Source organism: Stegastes partitus, unplaced genomic scaffold, assembly GCF_000690725.1.
Source record: "Stegastes partitus isolate 25-593 unplaced genomic scaffold, Stegastes_partitus-1.0.2 Scaffold1096, whole genome shotgun sequence".
In the NCBI taxonomy this organism is placed as follows: Eukaryota; Metazoa; Chordata; class Actinopteri; family Pomacentridae; genus Stegastes; species Stegastes partitus.
The window spans coordinates 115,116-137,612 of record NW_007578827.1 but is presented as its reverse complement, the minus strand read 5'-3'; the positions used below and the strand labels follow the sequence as shown (position 1 = coordinate 137,612).

Here is a 22,497-nt window from a genome sequence, read left to right as displayed (position 1 = left end):
GCTGCGGGGCGCCCTTCTGCCGGCTGTCTGGATGCTCGCTAAGCGCCGCCCCGCTCCTCCCTCTGTTTGCATGCTGACTCCAGGCTCAGTGAAGACGCCCTTAGCAACAACATACAGCCGCGTCGAATAAGATACTCGCAGCACACAGAAGAGGGATTTAACAGTGCAGCTTCCTTGCACTGACTCCAAGTGAAGCCTTTGTGCGAAGGGGATCCTCCGGTCGGTTTCCGTGGCCAGTATGGGGCTCAAGTCCAGCTAGCGAGCTAGCCTGTTTTGGCTAGCCATCCCAGAAGACGAGCCAAGCAGCCCCGAGCTGTCCCGAAGGAGGACAAGTCTTGGGGGTTTCGACGAGTGGTAGCATCGCTGTTTGCTAACCGGGAATAAGCACGGGAATGGTGCTCTGGATCGACTCATTGTACCGTCAGAGAGAGGCGAGGGGCACACGGGTCAGACCACCGAGCTGCAACATTTGGACTCAAACTATTTTTAACAGAGGGAGCGGCTCTCGGGCGGACCAGTGTTTTTGTGGCTGTGCGAGCTAGCTGGCTAGCTAGCTAGCTGAGGGAGACGACCCCCACCGCCTGTTCAGGTTTTTCAAACTGCAGCCAAGGCTAATGTCAGCCACGGCGACACATTGAATACACAACTCTGGGATTTCAATTAAACGAGGATAAATTACTGTCATAGCCAGAAAACAAAACAAAACAAAAAAACAAAGCTAGCAAACCCAGAGGAGAGAATAAGTTGAGTTGGTTCAGTCGAAACCACAACTCCAGAGAGCTTGGACTCCGCTCACTAGCAAACTCACGACAATGTTTTAAATGCTTTTCGCTCAGTTTGCTACGTGACACCAGTTTGAACTTTTGTTTTTCCACTTTTTTATTCGGGATTTTTTCCACTTCGGATGCTGGCATCACATTTTAATTGCAATCATGATGATTATAAGCCGAAAACCGGAGGGCCCAATAGCAACAGGTAACCACAACAAAGTGTTTCGTCAGTATCTTTTTGTTTCCTCGATGTTGTAGAAATGTTCTTAATGTTTGCCTTTATTCGTTATGGAATTGATTTAACGCACATAACAACAGACGGGAAGTTAAAGTGGATCAGACAGCAGCTGGAAACGTGTCGTGGCTTTGGTTTCATCCCCGAGCAACTCTTGGCATTTACACAAATATCTTGTTCCAAAAATGGCTTTGATTGACAAATTGTTTTCTGGACTCGGGGCTTAAATGTCACGTCGTGTCAGTCCGTGGACAGAGAGCGGCCAGATGCAGCTAATGTCACGGTGCCGTGGGCTTTTCATAAGACGCGACTTGTGAACATGTTTTCTTTTGTTTTCAATCACGAGACTTGTGTCTGTGAGTGTTTCAGAAGACAGCCCATGAAGAGCCGTGTTGTTGTTGTTGCTCCGACTTCCTCGTAAGGAATTATTGTTTTTATCAAACTTTTATGTGCTCTGATATGAGCTTTTTTTATCAGCTGTTTTGGAGTTTGTACCCTAACTGCCCTTGTTGTTATTATTTTATGTGTATATTGGCACTGATTCTTCTTTGTTTGGTTCTGTGTTCAGCCTTGGCTGCATGCATTTTTGTTTTTTGCAAACATCACATGCTGTAAAATGAAAAAAAAAAAAAAAAAGAAGTGACATTGCTCTGAAGCCTTCGTCAGATGCACCCTATAGTTTTCATTGGGCGTATTCTCTGCAAAGAGACACTTTGTCCAGGATACCAGGAAGGGGAGGACAAAAAAGCTGTGACTTTACCCCACCGCAGTCCCACTCACACGTTTTATGACACATGATCTGCTGTCTGTTTGCTTGAACCTTGTTCTCTACCCTTTGCCGTGCAGAGGGGAAATCTTCATGGTGTGTGGAGCTGAAGGCCAGCTGGATGTAGAAGGCTGGATGTTTGTTTGCATAGAAGTTTGGGCTCTTGTTTATTATTTTTTTTCTGTGAGAAGGTTTGCTTGGACAACAAAGTCAGATTCTGTACAGAAAGTGCTGAGCCCCCACTGAGTGATTAGGAGTTTGCTAATGGGGTCTGTGCTTGCCTAATATCGTGTGTGGAGCCCTAATGCCGCTGTTTGCTGTGCTGTGCAGGTTTAATGCGTCTGTAACCAGGCAGCAGGTCTAATCTGTCCCGGAGCTGGTCTGTTGACGAGATCGCACTGGGGACGTGGGCTCTGACGCACCTGCACATGGTTACAGCACTCTCAGGAGCTAGTCAGGGAGAACACCAGGCATGCCGCAATTTGAGGCTTTTGCTAATGAGCTAACCTGACACAATAGCCATATAAATGGCTTATACCAGCAGGCCGCTCTGTCTAGCTTCAAGATAACAGCGATTATAGTCTCAGTTCTATTCCACTGAAGTAGCAACTTATGTGTAGGCTAGGCAATTGTGGAGATAAACAGCCGGCAGATAGGGGTTTGTTAATTTAGCACAGAGGGTGTTTGGCTGGACGCCACAGAGGTGAGCATGAAACGCAGCACTATTGAATGACAGGCACCTGCATCCGTCTATAATAGCTCTAATTCGGAGCACACCTGGTGTGTGCACTACATGACTTGGCCTGAATGGACAGATGGACAGACGGAAAGATGCTGTCGTCACAGAGGCATCTGTTACCCCCATTAGGCCAATAATACCACTTGCAGCGCTAGCGATCTGGGACCCTAAGCCCTATCTAAGCTGGTCAGGTCGGAGCCCTGGCCTTGGTTACAATGTATTGGACACAATAGATACAATGGTGTATCTGCTAATAATGGCCTTTTCACAGTAAATGTGGGCTAGGATGTTGTGACAGACAATATTCATTCCCACTGGTCAGTATAATGGGGCAGGACTGCTGAGGTTAGCTCAAGGGACTTGTCAGGCCATGCCAGATTATTTGCATTAGTCTCAAAGTAGTTATTGGAAATGGTAGTTTGATTGATGGAATAATCAATGGGACTTTGCCTGGTTTGGGAAAACCAGGGATTGTGTGGCTCTGTGGAGAAGATTAAATCGCATTCTGTAGACATTACCTCTGGACGTCATCCTCAGCTTTTATCCCTGAGTGTGTCTGTGTTGCAGATTTGATGGTCCCACATTATCACACCGATTTATTTGTTCATCTTTGTCCCCTCAGCACGACATGGTGATGGTCTATATGACTCGTACATGAGGACAGACCACATCCTTAAAGACGAAGCGGATACAAACAGTCCGTCTGGGCTGCCCCCAGTGCCCAAACACACAGTAAGTACACACACACACACACACACACACACACACGGACTCATATGCACAAAGCTAGTTAAGCTGTGTTTCCTGTGCTGAAGCACACTCTGTCTCCAGACATCCTGTTCCTCAGAGAGATATTCCCTGGTCAGTCCTGCTCCTATTCATCACTTTTGTACCCCTCCTTTCTCTTTCCTTAGTTTTGCTGTGTAGGGTTGGTGCCTTATCTCTTTTCTTATCTCAAACGTGAAATTCAATCAGTTTTTACATCTTTCACTGAGAACAATGTGACTGTGGGGGTAATATTGATTGACTGCTTGAGGCCATACGAGGCTGTTTGTTGCATTGGCAAGCTCGCCATATGTCAGATAAATGGGGTAGCCATTTTCTATCGTCAGGTGAAGCAAATACAAATATCCAATAGCAAGTACCAACCTTTGGAACATTTTTGAATATGCATAATAGTGTATTTGACATGTTATAGCATGTAAATGTACCAGTACACACTGTGCTGACATGCTGTATGGTCTCCTCCTCCTTCATATACAAATTCTCTCATCTCCTTGAACAAATCAAAGGACTCAAGGACCAAACACGTCTGCCTGACTATGCTTGACTACATGCAGGTCTGCATGTAGTCAAGCATATTTATATACCCATATCTTTTATTGATAAGATGCAGTTCATAGGCTTCAGTAAGTTGACCCACATATCCTTGTAAGTTGCTTTTTGCTGATCAATAGATCTATTTTAGATTGTGGTCAGATAAGATAAGCACATTGAGGACATCAGCTTGAGATCTGGTAACAACTCTGAACAAGTTTTACATCGATCTGTTATCAAAAAAATGCACACTTGCTATCAGTTGCAGCTCAGGTGGACAACCTTTACATTATGATTGCCACTCAATAGCCCCTTCGGCAGAAAATGCTCACACACATCCTCCACTGCCTCCCGCGTCAGAAGAGGAAAAAGGCTGGTTTGACATATTGTAAAGATTTATTGGGCTTGAAAATGTGACCCACAAACAAAATCGCCAATCAGCATTCTCCCCCTCCTCCTCTTCTTCTAGCTCATGTAATCCTCCATCAGTGGGCTTGCACAGAGGTTAGGCCTAGTTTTCTATTCTAGTCCTGTCCTTCTTCCTTTGTATTTTCTGTCACGCTCACAGAGGTACTGTCCTCTGCTAAATGTGACTGACAGTCACTCGCCCCAGTTCATCGTGTTCAGTACTCGCAGAGTTGCCTCATGCTCTATTAAAGTAGTAAACTGATTTTGTCTCTGTTCTCTGTTAGCGGAGGGGATGAACTACGAAAAGAAGTTGTTCTCATAAAGTTAGTTCTGCGTTGTAATAAAAAAAATTATGAGGATGATGGAGGGAAATGATGTCAAAGCCTATTACAGACCTCAGTTTAGTTGACCGTGACCCAACCTATTGCTGTGTGTCTCCAAAATTTGGTTTGTTTGCAATAAAAAGGTCTTTGTAGTTGCTATGTGCGTTGACTTGTGCAACGCTGTGTGTGCTTGAGAGAAAGATACTAAGGTGTTTCTCTAACAGCAAAGAGATAAGCTCTTCTCCATCTGTTGCACCATGCAGATTTGCGCACAGGGCTCTCCGCCCTCTGTAATACCTGTGTTACAGAAAGGTCCACCCTCCCTGTTCTTATTCCCGTCTCTGGCCACTTTTTAAAATGTTTTTTTCTTATTGCACCCCCCGCCTGGTCAATCAGTAATCAATAGCAATAGACAGTTGATGCCCCACATGTCGAAAGCTTTGATTTTTATGTCAGCCTGTGTGTATGTGTGTGTGTGTGAAAGGCTCAATCAATGACATTCACTGTGTTTGCAGCACAGCTTTGGGACAACAGCTGCATGGGACCCTGGGTCAGCAGTAGGGCTGTTGTAATAAGTTAAGACTATATGGTTACATGTATGGAAACCCATCCTGCATTCCACCTCTATTTTAGGACTCAAACTTACAACACAAACACACTCCCAGCTGAGTCTCCTTTCAGTGGAACATGTCAACACCTACTTTTAATGTACATTTCCTTGTTGTGTTGTCTTTATGAGCTGACATGGTTTCAGCCATAGACCTGCTTTGGCCTTGAAACCAAAAGAGACAGCCAAAAAGATCAAGTTAATACGCCTCTCCAGCGTAGCTTTATGTGGGAAGGTCTGCGCGGAGTTTATATCAGCATGTCTTCGCAGCCACACTGGTTCTATAGTTTAAGAGTATAATCTAACTTTAATGACTGTCATTTCCCTTGTGCTCCATAATCTTGTGGAGGGTTCTTTCCGCTGGTGAGAGAGAGAAGAGAGGGAGAGACGGAAAGTGAGGAGCAGTGAATTCTTGGGGTTGCTGAAACGAAGCTGTTTACTGGCAAGGGTTCAGACCTTTCCGTAAACTCTTCTAACCTTACAAGTCCTTCCAACCAAAAGGTGGATGTGTTGCTTTTTAAATCCTGTAGACAGCTGTGTTGGAAAAAATTACAAAAATGCAAAGTGTTTGTTTAGTCCAGATAGAGATGCAGTCTCTGTTGTTTGTGTAGAGTTTGATTGCTTTGATTTTGTTGGTGTCTTTAGGTTTTAGTGCCAGTGGCCAGCCTTTGTGGCTCAAGTCCAGTCCGCATGTTAAAATCTTTCGCTACCTTTTTACTGATTGCTAACAACCAGGACACAAACAAGTAGGAGGAAATGTGGGTCATTTGCATGTGTTTTGGTCAGGGTGGGCCTGTCACTTCTTAGCATTTACTGCCTGACTGGATCTAGATCCAGTTGTGCTGGTTCACCAACTGCAAGCTGCGTCTCAGCTGATTGCTCACTGCCCGTGACAAAAGCGTTTGCTGTTGATAGTTCGGCCTGTATCAAACAAAACCCTGACCTAGATCTGGTAATTACCGGGGCATTCTGCTTTTATTTGGAGGATTATTTACAATTTCCTTTTGAATCCCTGTCATCACTCTTTCCACAGTGCCTCTGGCCACATTCAAACCTAGCATAACACCTTGATATGTAAATATATAGATATATCTGGAGGGTGTCAATATGCCTTAATGACATTTTTATTACCCCTGCTATTCATTTTATATTATGTGAATTAATGAAGTGATTAGAGTCAACAAGGAAAGTTTAGTTTAATATTCCGTTTGATATTTGAAGGCCAGTTGCCCGTTTTGTAGTTAATTACAATATGAAAATAGAAATTCCCTCTTTTTTCTTTTAGCAGAATAAACCACATGTATCATGTTTTGTGCCACCTGGATTTGCTAATGTTTGTGTATTTTCTTTTCTGTAGGTTGTCAGTAACAAAGCTGTAATGAGGGATCAGGTGACTGTCCGAGGTGGCCAGCTCAAGGTCAAGTACTTGTATGAGGACTCGGCCAACAACCGAAAGATCAATGCCATAACCACAGCGTCCACTCAGAACAGTGGGACCACTGGCCAGACACCCAGTAAACCGGCCCCAGTCTCCAGCATGTCCAAGGAGCACAGTGTTGACAGGTGAGAAAGATGCAAACACAAAAGAACTCCTTTCAAAGTATGCTATGTGGCCAAAAACTTACTGCACCGCTTAAGTTGTTCATCACCATATTTCTGTCATGCTCGTTTGCCACAGCACTGAATCCAGTAAGGGCTCCAGTGAATCTTCTGGCCCACATGGGGCTGGAAATGGTGGGAACAGTGGCAAGCTATGCGGCCCACTCACTCCTGACCAGGCCCTGAGATTGTACCGATCTCAGCTTACAACCCTGGAGCAGACAGAGATTCACTCCTACCCCGACATCTACTTCGTGGGACCCAATGCCAAGAAGAGGCCTGCCATTGCTGGAGGTGTAAACAACTGTGGCTACGATGATGAACAGGGTGGCTACATTCATGTCCCCCATGACCACCTCGCTTACCGCTATGAGTTCCTCAAGGTCAGACATGCATATCTTAATACTGTTATGTGTTCAAAGGCTATTAAAATACTAGTTGAGTGCCTGTAACTGTTTTCTTTTTCTTTCTGTCTTCAGATTATTGGTAAGGGTAGCTTTGGCCAGGTGGCTAAGGTGTATGACCACAAACTGCAGCAACACCTGGCTCTGAAAATGGTGCGTAATGAGAAGCGTTTCCACCGGCAGGCACAGGAGGAAATCCGCATCCTGGAGCACCTGCGGAAGCAGGATCGCAATGGCACTATGAATGTTGTACACATGCTTGAAAACTTCACCTTCCGCAACCACATCTGTATGACCTTCGAGCTGCTAAGCATGAACTTGTATGAGCTTATCAAACGCAACAAGTTCCAGGGCTTCAGTTTGCCTCTGGTCAGGAAGTTTGCACACTCCATTCTGCAGTGCCTGGAGGCCCTGAGCAGGCACAGAATCATCCACTGTGACCTCAAGCCAGAGAACATCCTGCTCAAACAGCAGGGGCGCAGCGGCATCAAGGTAATACACCTGACATTTACATCCTTGGAAATTATGTGTTCTTGAACAGGTCTTCTACATTGATGTTCACCCCTCCAATTTGTTCTTCTCCTGTCCCTGCCAGGTGATTGACTTTGGTTCCAGCTGTTTTGAACACCAGCGAGTGTACACCTACATCCAGTCCCGTTTCTATCGAGCTCCAGAGGTGATTCTTGGTTCACGATACGGCCTTCCGATTGATATGTGGAGCTTCGGCTGCATACTGGCTGAGCTGCTGACTGGCTACCCCTTGTTCCCCGGCGAAGATGAAGGTGACCAATTGGCCTGTGTCATGGAGCTGCTGGGCATGCCTCCGCAGAAGGTCTTGGAGCAAGCCAAAAGAGCAAAGAACTTCATCAACTCCAAGGGTCATCCACGCTACTGCGGAGCCAACACCCTGCCCACTGGGGCCACCGTGCTGACGGGGTCTCGGTCCCGCCGCGGCAAGATGAGAGGCCCTCCAGGTAGCAAGGAATGGAGTGCTGCACTTAAGGGCTGCGAGGACCCCACCTTTACTGACTTCATAAAGAAGTGTCTGGACTGGGACCCCTCGTCTCGCCTCACCCCCAGCCAGGCTCTCAGACACCCCTGGCTGTATCGCAGGCTTCCCAAACCCCTGCCTGGGACCGACAAGGGCCAGGGGGCTCCTGTGAAACGACTCCCCGAGCACCACAGCACCTCCTTTCCCTCTATCTTGGCCAAAGGGGGGCCTGGCTTAGGCACCACAGCTGCCAACAACAAACTGAGGAGCAACATGATGGGAGATTCAGGGGAGGCCATACCTCTTCGCACGGTCCTACCCAAACTTGTCTCTTAGAGAGAGAGAGTCCTCTAATCTCCTCTCTCGCTCCACTTTCTCCTCCTCTGCACTCCTCAGGAGGAGTCAGACTGCAGGAGAGTGCGGAACCTAGGTTTTGAAACTCGTTTGGTTGTTCATTTATTTGTTTTCTACTGAGAGGTGTCGACACCCCAGTTCCTGGTTTTTATTATTAGCTGAACAGAGAGGAAGAGATTATAAAAGAAACACTCTAAAAAAAAAAGTTTTTATACAGAGGATTTCCTTGAGCGGCTGTGGATTTTCTTTATACAGCCAGTTGATATGGTTTGATGTAGATGATGCTTTTTAAAAACTTCCTTGTGTGAGTGGACAGCTTCATTAAGAAGAAAATGTTTTTAACCTGTGTGTGATCTCACGTGAGTGTTGGGTTTTAGTAAGACACTCAAGCACACCTGCACTGTCACTTGCCTCACTTCACACTCTTAACACTTGTAGGACGCCACCCTTTCTGGGGAAGTGTTTATATAAGTGAAACTTGAAAAGGGCTTCTGAGATTACTCTTATCAGGTTAGAGTTAGCATGAAAAGATTTGTGCATCCAACGTAATTTAATAGAATTAATGAATTGTGCTCTAGCATTTGGGCCCTTCAAACACTGACACAGTTACCCCTCATATCTACAACATACATGCCTTTTTACAGGTAATACAGGATTGGCTTTACGTAGTAATTAGGAAAGCACTTTTAGCAATAAGTCTTCACTTCCTTTTTTCCTTAGTGCGCTCTTTTTTTCCCTGCCTCTCCTGATCCCTGGTGCTCGCATGTCAGCTCAATATGTGACGTGAATATGTCTGTACTTTAGCTTCGTGGTGCTACTGTGGGAGACATCAAGAGGGCACAGGACAACCTATTTACAGCCCTCCCTTCCCCCTCCCAGTTTCTCCATATGAGTGAAAAAAAAGGGGGTGGGGGGGCGACAGTAGCACCACTCAAACTCTGTCACAAAGGTGTCACCGTCACACTCGGTACTTCACAACTGGTTTGCGAGAGACGACTACGTCAGGCCGGCTCACATAAGCCGACATAAATATATATATATATATAGAGAGAGAAAGATGGAGAGCTGCAAGTCATTGCACATAAACACCTGTGGGTGATTGTCAGGAAAGTTGTCGTCGGAAAGTTAAAGTTTGGATGAATGTCACCTGCCCTTGCCCGTAATTGGCTGCTGTGATTGTCAGCAGTGGTAATCCTAATGAAAGAATGGTGAAAGGCCAGAAAGATTATGGGATAATATGAAGGACAGTAAGTTTAATATGAGCCAAGATCTTTTTTGTTTTCTTTTTTTTTTTCTCTGGGGGAGGTGTAGAAGATGGGCCAGTGACAAAGGAGAGTTTTATGGTACTGAAGAAAAAGTGTTTCTCAGGGAGACATACTTGACACATCCCTTAATCTTACATTTACTGTGTTCCACGTACAGTCATTTGTCCCTTCTACAGATGAACATGCATGCAGTTCTGTCCGCTGAGAGCGAGAGATCACATTTACGAGTGTGTCTGCACAGGGGGTCTGCATGCTCCACAATCTGACCTAGATTCTGTCTCCTCCCCCACCATCCCTCTCTTTTTTTTCTCACCCTGTCTCATGTAGGGCAGGGAACCTCTTAAACTCACACATATATAGTGAAATAATGGTGCTGTCCGAAACACACACACACACACATACACACACATACACACACGAAAAACACGTCAGGTGCATGTTGGTATGGACCACACCGCTCGAAGAGTTCTTTCTCTTGTCCCTCATTTTCTAAATGAAACTGTCAGGGATTTCTACTCTGTCTCCATTTTTTTTTATAGAAGTGGTTTCTATTGCTTTTCACTCCAGAATATCAGAGGATGTAAAATGCAAAAGCCGAAGATGAGGAAGTCGTATACTGTCATGTTGTACTAGTGGTGTGAGTTAGTAGGAGGGTGTTTGGTGTTCAGCATGAAATCACAGCCTGTTATCAGACCGAGTGACTATGAGAAGAGAAACTGTACAGTAACCAAATGATGTTGTGATAGTTTCTTTTTCTAAAAAAAAAATAAAAACGACTATCAAGTGAAATCCGCTGCTCTGGGGTGATTTCTGGTTTCAAACATGCATATTTTATTACTGAGAAAACAAGGCTACATAGTAAAAGCAAGTGTTTTTCCAAGAAAACATTCCTCTTTTTTTAATATATTAAGCACTTCCAAATACGGTCTGCTCTGTCTACAGAGCCAGTCAATGAACCATAAAGAGACTTTTTAATCTGATGTTCAGCTCCGAGGAAAGCTCTGTTCTCTGGGGAGATTTGCAGAGATAGTGCGACAATAGACAAAATTAAACTTTGGTTCAAGTTGTCTGAGCTCATTCGCCTGCTGACCCGAAGCTCTTGTATCCAGCGGTAACCGTGTTGTTTTTGCTATCTGACACCTGCGGCCTGTGTTATGAAACAAAATGGCCTCCGGTTCTGTCGGTATAGTGAATCACTATGAAGTGAATTGGGTTTCAGCCAGTGATTAGGTTACAGATTCAGCAAACTCTGGGACACTGATGAGTCAGTGGCCTGTGATACTGGAACTGCCTTGTTATTATGCACTTCCACGAAAGCCATAAAACATGAGGACCTGATGGAAAACAGCTCGTAACATCTGTGGATGAGGGTGATTCAGTCATCCAGACTTTATGATTGGTTTCTTTACGTAGCACTTCTAGACAGTGACAGACAAGAAATGTAACTGCAACAACACTTGAGTTTGTTGCAAACCAAAAGTAGACGTACTGAAGTAACAGACAAATAATGACGGGCGCAGGTTTAAAGACAATATTTGACATTTGTGTTGATTTATTGCTGTAGCTCCTTCTACTGTGATATAACATGCAAAACAGGTCCGCTGGGTGTTTACCAGTGGCAGTTTCAGTCAGCAAGGAAGCTCAGGTGCTCATTGCTGACATTTTCAGAAATTCTAAGGAGGAGACAGCTGAACATCCACTATGCTCTCTTAGCAGTTATGTAACACTGACTCCTCATTTACATTTAAGGAAGATTTTCTTCCAATTAAATCAACTTGGTGTTGTTTTTTTTTTTTTACCAACATAAAAAAACAACAGCTATATCTGTAAAAGTTTTCCAGTCTATGTAATGAACCTCTGCTTTTCTTTCATCCCACCACCCTTTATGTTCTGTGTACCATCTGCAGAACAAGACAATCACAAATACTCTTGTAAAAGAAAAGAGTTGATAAAAACAAGATGACTACTCCGCAGCAATGACGGTAGACTGATCAACGACACTGATGATTCATGAATGTTTACGCTGGCAGGTTGGTGCCCCGAGGGAAGATAAAGTCAGGTAAGGGTATACACGCAACAGCAGGAAGTGAAGAGAACCGGTTGAGCGACATCAACCTCATGCAGAAAACAAGAGATGTGGTGAGTGGGTGGTTGGGTATGTGTGAGAGAATTTGACCCTGGTGTTTAAAGCCAGCTGATGTTGAAAGTATGAAAGGCGCTTCAGGCTATAATGCCGTGCGTATTATTGCTTTTTATCAGTCTGGGTGTGGTACACATCAGAAGCAAGTCATTGTGTCCTCATTAATTTGCTCATTCAAATAAGCTGCTGGTTTGGACAAACCATCAAACAGGCATGTATGAGAGTAGAAAGATGGTTTTATTTTGTTTAGTTTAACAGGAGGAAAGTAGAAGAATCTTTACATTGCTCTGTTAATCTGTCTTTAAACAGAAATACTGTTCTGATGATATCTACGTTGCTGCAGATTAGGTCTTTGGAACCGGTGTCTATATACAAAAGAGCCAAAAGAGTTTAACCCTGTGAACTTTTGCTTCTGTCAACTTTTTACTCACCTTTGGCTCATTTTCACTCCAGTATAAAGTACTGCAACTCTATTCAAACAGCCCAGCCATGGCTACAAGTAGACAGAACTCCAAAAATGTCTGTCTGTTTGACACAAAAAAATCACAAAAAACAAAACAAAAATTCAAAATGTAAAAAAAAAAAAAAAAGTGTGACCAATACTGGGTAGAATGGTGGCCCTGCATACTATAGACATTTATCTATTTAGATTTTCAGCTTGTTTTCATACTCCATTCTGCTTTGTGTAAACACAACCTGTACTTCAGCCAAACAGTCTCTGAGTTTTGGTCATGTGACTGATGACTGTTGGTCACAACTGAGTCACTGATGGCCTCTCGGTTGCACTAAGGAGTGCAGACTTTATTGATTTAATCATTTTTTCTATCAGTTTTAAATCATTTTAATTGAGCATATATTAAGATTTTAGTAGATTCTTTAATGAGACATGTATAATAAAGTGATTTTGATGAAATATCACAGTCTTAAGCATAGATTTGGTCATTTTACCTGATAGAAAAGCACGTTACACATTCAAGGACCATCACAAAGTTGTCGGGTTTAGGTTCAGAGTGTTAACAGTTACATATTCCTCTTGTATTGTAGATTTACGTGGCCTTTTTGTTTTTTAATTATTTATTCCCAACTTTGCTTTAAAATCATACTAACTAGTAAGTAGTTTGAATCGTTCTCGCTTCTTGTCTTTCTATTAATGTAAAAGCAGATTAGAGCAATCCCATTAGACATCAACCCAGTCACCTTCTGACCATATGGTCCAAAGCTCCTCTGTCTCTACATCCACTTTGACACACTGATGTCTTTTCAGTGAACCTGGACATTAGACAGCGTCTCCTCTCCTCTCCTCTCCTCTCCTCTCCTCTCCTCTCCTCTCCATATGAGAAACTCTCAGCAAGTCTAAGCCTGCAGACCATATGGAGCCACAGCAGGATTTCTGGTCCAGAGTGTGGATGAGGAGGGGCAGAGTGGTGACAGGTTTCTGATTACCATGCAGGTTAAGAAATCTTGACCCGCTTGTTGCTCCGTGTTTGGCTCAAAGTGTAAACATGTGTCTATGTCTCTCTGTGTGTCCTACTATTGCCTTCATTTTCTTGTTGATATCATTCTGAAGATACTTGATAGATCTTGAGAAGACACTGTGTTTGGTTATACTCAGGTTATAACAAAAGACAATTAAAGTACTGGCTATAAGTTTGGTATGTTGGCTTTATTGGGAGCTTAACCAGAACCAAACCTGCAAAAACAAATGGCGCTTTAATAGACTGCAGCCAAAAACACCTTGTTGTGTACGTTTTGTTTTTCAACCTAAAACTCCTGAAAGACTGTTATTTACACTGTTTTCCATATTATGCAGTCACTGTAATCCTCAAAAGCGTGTGTCAAAAATAAGAACTTTGTGCTCCTGTTCATTCTCCTTGAAAACGCTCTGAGACAGTAAACTTACTCAACCTGTATTTAAAGATGTGACAGAGTGACTGATGTGTCTTGGCAAACTTGAAGGATTCCCTGAAGGCTGGCAGCTTTTTATTTTTTTTTAAATGCTTTGTTTGTTCACAAATTTGCATGTTCGAGTCCTTTACGTGGTTTGTTTTATGTCACAGTGAGCTCTGTCGTGATCCACCAGAGGAACTCGTGCTGTCTGGACCGAAGCATCAAACAGTACAGTGACTCACCGCTCCACAGAGCTCCAACGCAGGATCCTCACTGCTTCATTTCTCCAGTTACACAAGCCCTTTTTTTTTTTTGGCTTGATGCTGGAATGGACAATGCAGACACACACACAGACGGCCGCGGGTCACAGAGTGCAGACACACACCAGAGCTATGTGTGTCGTCTGGCTTCGGTCCATTGGGACAGCTGAGGTACGAACCAAGCGACAGAAGCAGCAGGAGAATGCCACATTAGCCCCCCCGTTGCACCGGCACACACACACACACACACACATATACAACACAACACAACACAACACATGCCCGCACATGCACAAAAGCAGACGACGGCCCACTGTTCCTTACTCATAAGCGCACAATGACACGCTCACAGCTGAGCTTGCGCTGGTCGCACACACACACATATGCACAACTGAGCACATGTCTATACAGGCTGAACAGATGCAGATCGTTGGGAGAGGCGGGGTAGCGCTCCAAGAACATTAGCCCACCCATCCCACCAATCTACATTCCTCACAGACTGTAGGGTAGAAGAGCCGTGCAGGCTATGTGCAGTTTTTTTTTTTCTTCTTTGCATGCAATTTGTTGAGGCCTTCTTTTTTACTGCTTGAAACCCAAGCTTCATCTGTTCCTACAGTTAGTATATCTGCTGCCTGCATATGTAGCCCCCATATTTAGGTTTTTGGTTTCCTTGTCTTGTTTACATGACCCAGCTGGGTCAGAGTTGGGCTTCAAATAGAGGATGACTCATCCCCTGTCTACGGAGCTGAGTCTGACTGTGTGTCTGTTGGTGTTTCTTGTGTACGTTTGCATGCGGTTTAAGGACTGCATCTTACTACCTCCCTTATAGCCCGAAGGTAGCAGGTCTGCATAGCAACACTCTGGCAAGAAGCTCCGAGGGTGCATCAAAGCAATCGTTTCGCAATATCTGGAAAACCCACCTACTCAAAAGCTCTGAGGGGATTTTTTCTACTGTCTGCTCTTGTTCAATAGAATACATGAAGATGCAGATTAATACATTTATCAGGCGGTCGAGAGGTTCGAGCTTGTGATGGCTCTTCTTCTGTTCACTGCAGTGTGAGACAAGGCAGGTGTTTCTGTATCATATCTTTCATTAAGAAATGTTTTGTATGAGACATAAACAAGGAGTAAATCAATATATGAAGTAAACACAAGACGATATAAGAAGCACGTACTGATAGAATTTTAAAGTTGAATACACTGCTCGTCAGTGGTTTTTGAACACCTCCATTCTTCTAGTTGTTACATTAACACAGTGTAATGTCCCAGTGCACTAGAACTAATAAGTAAATTACCAAAAATGGAATCTTAACTCTTAAGTTCCATCTAAATTTTTGACTCATTCAGCAGCCAAACGTTCTTGTGACATTCCTTCTACAATGCAAAAAAAACGTTGTTGCAGAAGTTCCCACAAATGTGTCGAGCTTGAAGGTTATTTCACTCTTCTGTCCGGTTCACCCCAAACCAGCTGGATGGGATTTAAGTCTGGACACTGTGCTGGTCTTCTATCATTGGAAAGCCTCTGTCCAGTTCTCTTCTTCCAATGTTTCGAACCATTATCTTGCTTTTGGACGACCAACCGGTCCGTGTTTGTCTTTTTTTCACCATTCTAACAGCAACATACAGTAATACTTCACACAGGAGATCCTTATAATTCATCAGCGGGTGTAGTAACACCGTTTGTTCCAACACTAACTTTGTACAAATAGAAGACTTGTAAGTAATAAAAGTGGAGCAAGCTATAATTTAGCTGGTGCTTTACATCAAATTTAGATGACTGTTCAGTTTTACATGACCTAAACTTGTTGTTTTTTCTTGCCATGTGAAGTTTACTTACCTTTGTACTATTTAGGGTTTATAATAAAAATGCTATGTACACTTCATGACTAAAATAAAAATATTTAAGCTTTGATTTAAAAGAAAGAAACTAGGATTAAGAAAATCGAACCATTACTATCTATTGTTTGTTGTTCGTCTGACTCATTCAGTCTCTATGATAAAAAAAAAGATAAGTATTTGATTTGATTTATTGATTTATTTCAGACTAACACAATACGATGAAGAGAAAACAAGGAAATAAATCACACAAAATGAAAAAGAAACCCAATGTATGTCTTCATATCACTGGAGGCCATAAATGACTTCTTCACCTGGCTGCTGTCCTCGGTTCATAAATGACATTACCCCATCATCTCTTTTCTTCTTTGTTTACATGCTTTTCTCTCACTATCTTCATTGCTGTCTCACATTAGGTGTTGCATTATATGTTTAGCTGCAGGTTATTTGCGGTGAAGCATCAGACTCCCGTTTTCTGGGAAGGCACCTACAGTCTGGACCCTGTTGTCACATCCTTTCTGTTGCTGGGTAAATGGGATATTTATGGTTGGTTTCATGTTTCCTGGAGAAGACAGGACAACCTTTAGCGGGGAATCTTTGGAGTTTAAGAGACGGTCATCTGCTGGTGTGAACCTTAGCCTCCTGTTTCGTGTATCTTCTCCTTCTTGGGCTCCCATCAGTCCTGACATTCGGGTTACGTCACATTAGCTGACCTAGTTTAGGGGACATTTGTAAATCAGAGGAATTGCATTTGCAACGAGATGAGGCAAAAAGACCATGCAAATGACCATCCCTGTAAGTTTCTGCTTCCCTGTGTGTATGTATATGACACAGGCTTGCGTGTTTGCATCTGTAAACACGGACTAGTCAGTTTCTGTCACATGCTTCGCCTTGTTTGTACTTTTGCTGAAACTGCTTTCCGAGTATAAAAATCAATGTATTCCACGGTTATCCAGCAGGAACAGAGAATTCTGTGAAACTGCCATTTCAAACTACTGTTGGTCAAAAGAACAACAATTAAGTGTGCTTTTAGACAGACCGACTGTTCTTTGAATGCTTTCATAACAGCCAGTCTTTATCCATCAGTGGATACTTGGTAAGTCAATTCAACGCTGATTACAGTAAATCTAGTTTGAAGAGGCCACACGGCTTTACTTTGTTAGAGCTGACAAAGGCTCCACTGAAATGTTCCCTGAAGGTATTAAACAGAACATTATATGGAAATGTTTGTAGGACAGGGTGGCACCAGCAGTGCACACAGAAGATATCTATGCATATATTTATTGCTTGTGTTTGCAGGGAGGTGAAACCCCAATGGCCTCATTCTCTCCAATGCCCTCTTTCTCACATCCATCCCTGTCTCCTTTGTAACAGCTGCTGGCTGAATTGTTGTCCTAAGAGTTTTTTTTTTTTTTCCATGGCAGAGTGTGGAGAGCCAGTTTCCGTCTGCTTCTGACAGGAAACACGCTGACCTACTGAAGAGAGGAGAGTTTCCTCGGGAGCCAAAACGATGATCACACTTAGCTTCTGTTTTTCTTCTATTTTCCTCTCAGTTTTTTTCTTTCTCTCTTGCTCACACACGTACTCCAAGGAAGGCTTCAAACATGCTTGAACACAGTCCATCAGCTGGGCATCAATAATTCAATTGTTCTGCGCTACGTTGATGTTTATGTTTCACTGGTGGACGAACACAGACACCGGTTCTATATTAAGACCTGAAGCATTGTGTTGAGAGGCAAAGTAGCTGCTTTGTACAGCATCGCAAAACTGTTAAGAGCCTTCCAGGAAAAAAACATTTCTGAAGGGCTAAAATATACTGAACGAAAATATAAACGTAGCGAGATTAATAACAAATACTAGACACAGGGAGTACATTACTCCAGTCCTGGCTGAATTACACTGACTCCCCATTTAGTACAGAATTTCATTTAAGATTCTCTTAGGTACTTTTAAATCTCAACATGATCTGACTCCTGTCTAATTCTCTGAACGTTTAACTCCTTTTTCTGCACCGATAAACCCCTCTGATTTGAGAATTACTGTTAAAAGTCCCACAATCTAGGTTAAAAACAAAGGGGAGCCATGCTTTTACTGTTTTAGCCCCAAAGCTGTGGAACAAGCTCCAGCTTACAGTCAGAACAGCTCAGTCAATCCCTCAGTTTAAAGAGCTTTAATGCTCATTTTCATAGCATTTTATCTATTTTCTAATGTTTTGTTGTTGTAATTCCTAATGTGTCACTATTTTTACTGCTGTTTTATAGTCATTGTCTTCTGTACATGTTAATGTTTTAACAGCATCTTTTGACTACAGTTTTAAAATGTGCTATAGAATATAGAAATAAAGTTTATTACTATTATTATTAGTAGTAGTTGTTGTTCTAACACACAACATCTTTACAACAGAATAGACTCTATGAAACAAACAAGCATACACTATAATGGAAATGTTCATGAGCAAGTGGAAAGTGCGATCATAGACCAGAAATCACAAGTCAGTAATGAGTCATGCATCTGTGACGCAGACAGTTGATTATTTTGGTGATGCTGACTTATGGAATGTGGTCCAACTCTTCCTGAAGAACTTGGCAAAGTTGGTGGACATTTCTGGAACAGGATCAGGATTGTCTGTCGCACCATGCTCTCTGAAATCATTGCTGAGCGGACAAATAACGAAGTTGTGTACATCAAAGTGTCTGGGTACGGCCCGAACTTACATACCAGCGTTCCAACAGTCTGCCCTCGTCTTCATCTTGTTGTCTCTGGCGTCATGTCATTTGAATAAAGTTGCACTTTATGGTGGCCTTTTATAGTCACTATCTGGTCATTGTCTTTTGAAGCCACACCCGGCCAGGCTGTGCATTAACTCAATGGTCAAGGTGCAACAGGTAAAACGGTCAACACTGAACCTGTCTCTAAACACAATAGAAATTAGATTTTTTTTTTTTTTTTTTTTTTTTTTTACCTTTTTCTGTAGGTAAGTAAAGAAGACCATCTGCCTGCTGCATTTATAATTATGTTTAGTGTAGCATCCATTTGTGGGGCACATTGGCAGATTTGTGTCATTTTACATTCATTTGTCCTTTGCTTAAAAAAATAGTTTGACATTTTAGGAAATTTGCTTAATAGCTTTCTGATGGAAGGATGGGAAAATTATTCTCATTTCTTTCAGCAGCCAGGGAACTTGGGACAAAGGGTGAACAGCTAGCCTGGCTGTGTCCAATAATAACAAAATATGCTAACTAGCACCTGTAAAGCTCACTAATAGCACATTATAGCATGTTGTTTGATTAATGTACACAAAACCTAAAGTGTAAAACTGACAAATTGAAGCTTAAGAGGTGGATTCTGACTACGTTTTTTCGTTAAGAGCAGTAAATTCATTGATTCCCTGCTAGTTGCCTGCTCAGAGCCAAGAAACAGTCTGACCCTGATTATGTTCCCTTTTGGACAGGCCCAGCCTTAATGCTAAGCTAAGCTAACTAGCTTTAGCTTTACATTTAATAAGCAGATATGCGAGTGGCATCGGCCTTCTCACCTATAACTCAGAGAAAAAACAAGTGACCAAAACAGAACAGTGCACGGCCTGCCGGACTGAACCGTTTTGGGACGTCCACCATGTTGCCGGTTTGCACTGAGCCCTGAGTTCAAGAGTTCAGGGCTTAATGTTACTAATCCTGTCAGTTGGTGAAATGTACACTGGAAACGTGAGGCAGGCTGTGCAGCATTATGTATATACAGTATGAGAAGACTAAAGGTCCAAAATAATCTATTTATATCACCTACGTGAAAATGGCGTGATCTTATAGAGAAGCAGGTGTGTCCACGTGGACATACTGTATATGTACGGCAGGAATAGGGCAGCTCCTAGGCGTAAGGCGTGACAGGATGTCATACTGGCAAAGATGAATATATGTTTTAGGAGTGGACTCCAGGAATGGAAATCCATACTAGAGGGGCATGCTGGTCTGTGGGTCATACAGCCATACAAGGGCATAGTAGAGGCAAAGGACCGTCATACCAGCCCTGCACATGCACATACATCTATGTGGGTGTGTGCGTCTGTGGTGGTGGTGGTGGGGGTGCCAGTGCCAGCTGGGCAGCTTAAAAATAGTGCGGAGTAGAGGATTGCAACTGCACGGGACTCTAGGAACACATGACCGCCAGTCCAGTAGTAATTCACAGCAGATTTCTCTCAGCTTTGTGATGAGACAACGAGAGGACGATGATTAAAGTGAGTCGTCTCATCGGGCCGTGTCTCAGTCGCCCTGCTTTAATTATGAGACACTAGAGGAGTGCGCTGTTTGTGGGTTAAGGCGATGTTGTGTGTCAGGTAGGGGCCGGGCTGTGTGTACAGGTGTCGCAGGGCCAGTAGGCTGCAGAATAAGGACTGCTCTGTGGCAAAGCTAGCCATGCAGACGTGCAGGGACAGTGGGGCAGTAGGTTGAGTGTAGGAGGTGAAACGTGATGGGGATCAGACTTGTAGGATTAAAGAGCACTGGACTAACCTCTGCTAATGCACAGAACACAGAGAGGGGATGAGGAACCAAGGGGAGGCTGTGAGAACAGCTGCTCATTAAAAAGGACCAGCGCACTCTGCCCTCACAACACATCAACACTCGTGCACGTCTATTAATACACGTGCGCGTACACACATAGACGAAAAAAAGAAAAAAAAGCTTGTGTGTACACATACAACCTCTATATACACAACATAAACTATACAACTGATTTAAATTGGAGGATAATCTCATGCACAAAGTGGCTCTTTCACCTCACATAATCTCAGTTTGGATTAAGATGGATTACTGGATTACAAGGGCCTCCCCTGGGAGGGAGAGAGGCAGACAAAGATACAAAAAGATGAATTACTGAAACCTAAACTTGATGAACATGTGAAGTATATAAATATTGAAATAATACATTAAGACATATTAGTATTACTAATAATACCCTTTATTTCTTTTAATTTCCCATATTACAGCGTGTGTATTCACTTATGTCTGTATATACTGACGTTTTGTAGAGATTTTGACTTCTGCCTTTTTAAAAAAAATCTTAAACAGAAATATTCTTATTTGCTTTCCTGCTGAGAGTCAGATGAGAAGACTGATACCACTGTCTTAGCTGTGTAGCACATATATGACGCAAAAAACCACAGTCACTTGGCTTAGCTTAGCTTAGCTCAAAGACTGTAAACAGGAGGATAAAACTACCCTGGCTCTGCCCAATGACAACAATATCCACCTATCAACACCTCTTCAGCTCTCTAGTTAAAGCATTATTTTGTTTAATTAAACTGTACAAAAACTAAAGCCTCAAGCATGACATGTCTTAACTAGGCAGGTTGCTAAGCTATAAGCTAACCAGTAATTTTCCTGACAAGCATGAGAGTGATATTGATCTTCTCATCTGGGCACTGAGCTTGATACATTGCCCCCTACATATCTATCTATGTCAGGCACTTAACAGCTGCAATCAGAATTATTCAATGCAATAAACTTGCGAGACATGCTACTAATAAAACATTAACTGGTCAAATATTATATAAAGTCTCAATAAAACAGTAAAGAAAGTTCAATAATTGCATTTAAATTCAATAATTGCGTTTAAATTACTTTTGATTATGTTTGAGTTTACCAGTAGCACTAAAGATAAAAACATGCCCCAAAAAGGCCTGGAAGCAAATTTATTCAACCACCAAAGTCAGTATGTAAGAATTATGTCCTTTGTGGGCCTTGTGACTTCCTTTAAATGTTTCTCACAAGGTTCTGACTATTCCCTTTTTAAGTTTTTACCACTTCACTAATTATCTTCCTGCACTGCCACTGCTTTCTTTAAATTACACCAAAGATTTTCAAAACGACCACAAAAGGACGTTCCTGGAAGGACGTATGCTTCATCACTGTCATGCTGAATAGTCAAGTGATGACTAAGCTTCAAATTCTTCACTGAGGTCATCACATTCTTCTTTAAATAGTCTGGTATTTCAAAAAAAAAAAAAAAAAAAATTCCTAGGTAGTACTTACACAATCAAGTTTACCAGTTCGTGCACCAGATAAACACCCCCACAACAGGACCAATAGATGCTGCTGGGATGGTGTTCTTCTTGTTCTATTGAAGTTACACATCCTACACCAGACTGTTCAATGGATCCAAATAGTTCCAGTTTAGTCACATCACTCCCTCAAACAAACTCAAAAATCTCTACAGATTTATAAAAATGTTTTCTTGCATATTCAAATCATGATTTTTGGTCAAAAGTGGACCATGGTAGCATTCTGGCCACGCTGTTCTTACCTGTTTGGAGTTATAGTCTGTTTTGTTCCTGCCTACATGAATTTCTCCTACACGTTTTTGGCAGCTGTTCAAAGTTTCAAATGCCTGTCAAGTCTTGCTTTTTTTGTCTACGTCAGGAAAAATTGCAGCTGTATCATGAGTTTTAAACTTACTGGTAATCGTATGTTGGAATTTCTTTGCTTAATTGTTGAATTGGCTCCTTAAACGCTACGTATTTGCAACTTAGTTTGGTCAACTACATTTCCTATAGGGCTAATTATGTTTTGCAAATGTCTTAAATAAAAGTACATGATTTTTTA

General features: G+C 42.6%; 1 protein-coding gene across 1 annotated transcript; it reads left to right on the top strand.

Annotated features, from left to right (window-relative positions):
* Positions 1-61: 61 nt before the first annotated feature.
* Positions 62-10,567, top strand: dyrk3 (dual specificity tyrosine phosphorylation regulated kinase 3). The gene is made up of 6 exons (XM_008296034.1): positions 62-975; positions 3,133-3,242; positions 6,523-6,728; positions 6,844-7,147; positions 7,244-7,660; positions 7,764-10,567. Exons 1-6 carry the CDS (start codon positions 933-935, stop codon positions 8,493-8,495), a joined length of 1,812 nt encoding a protein of 603 aa, XP_008294256.1. The 5' UTR covers positions 62-932; the 3' UTR covers positions 8,496-10,567.
* Positions 10,568-22,497: the final 11,930 nt, after the last annotated feature.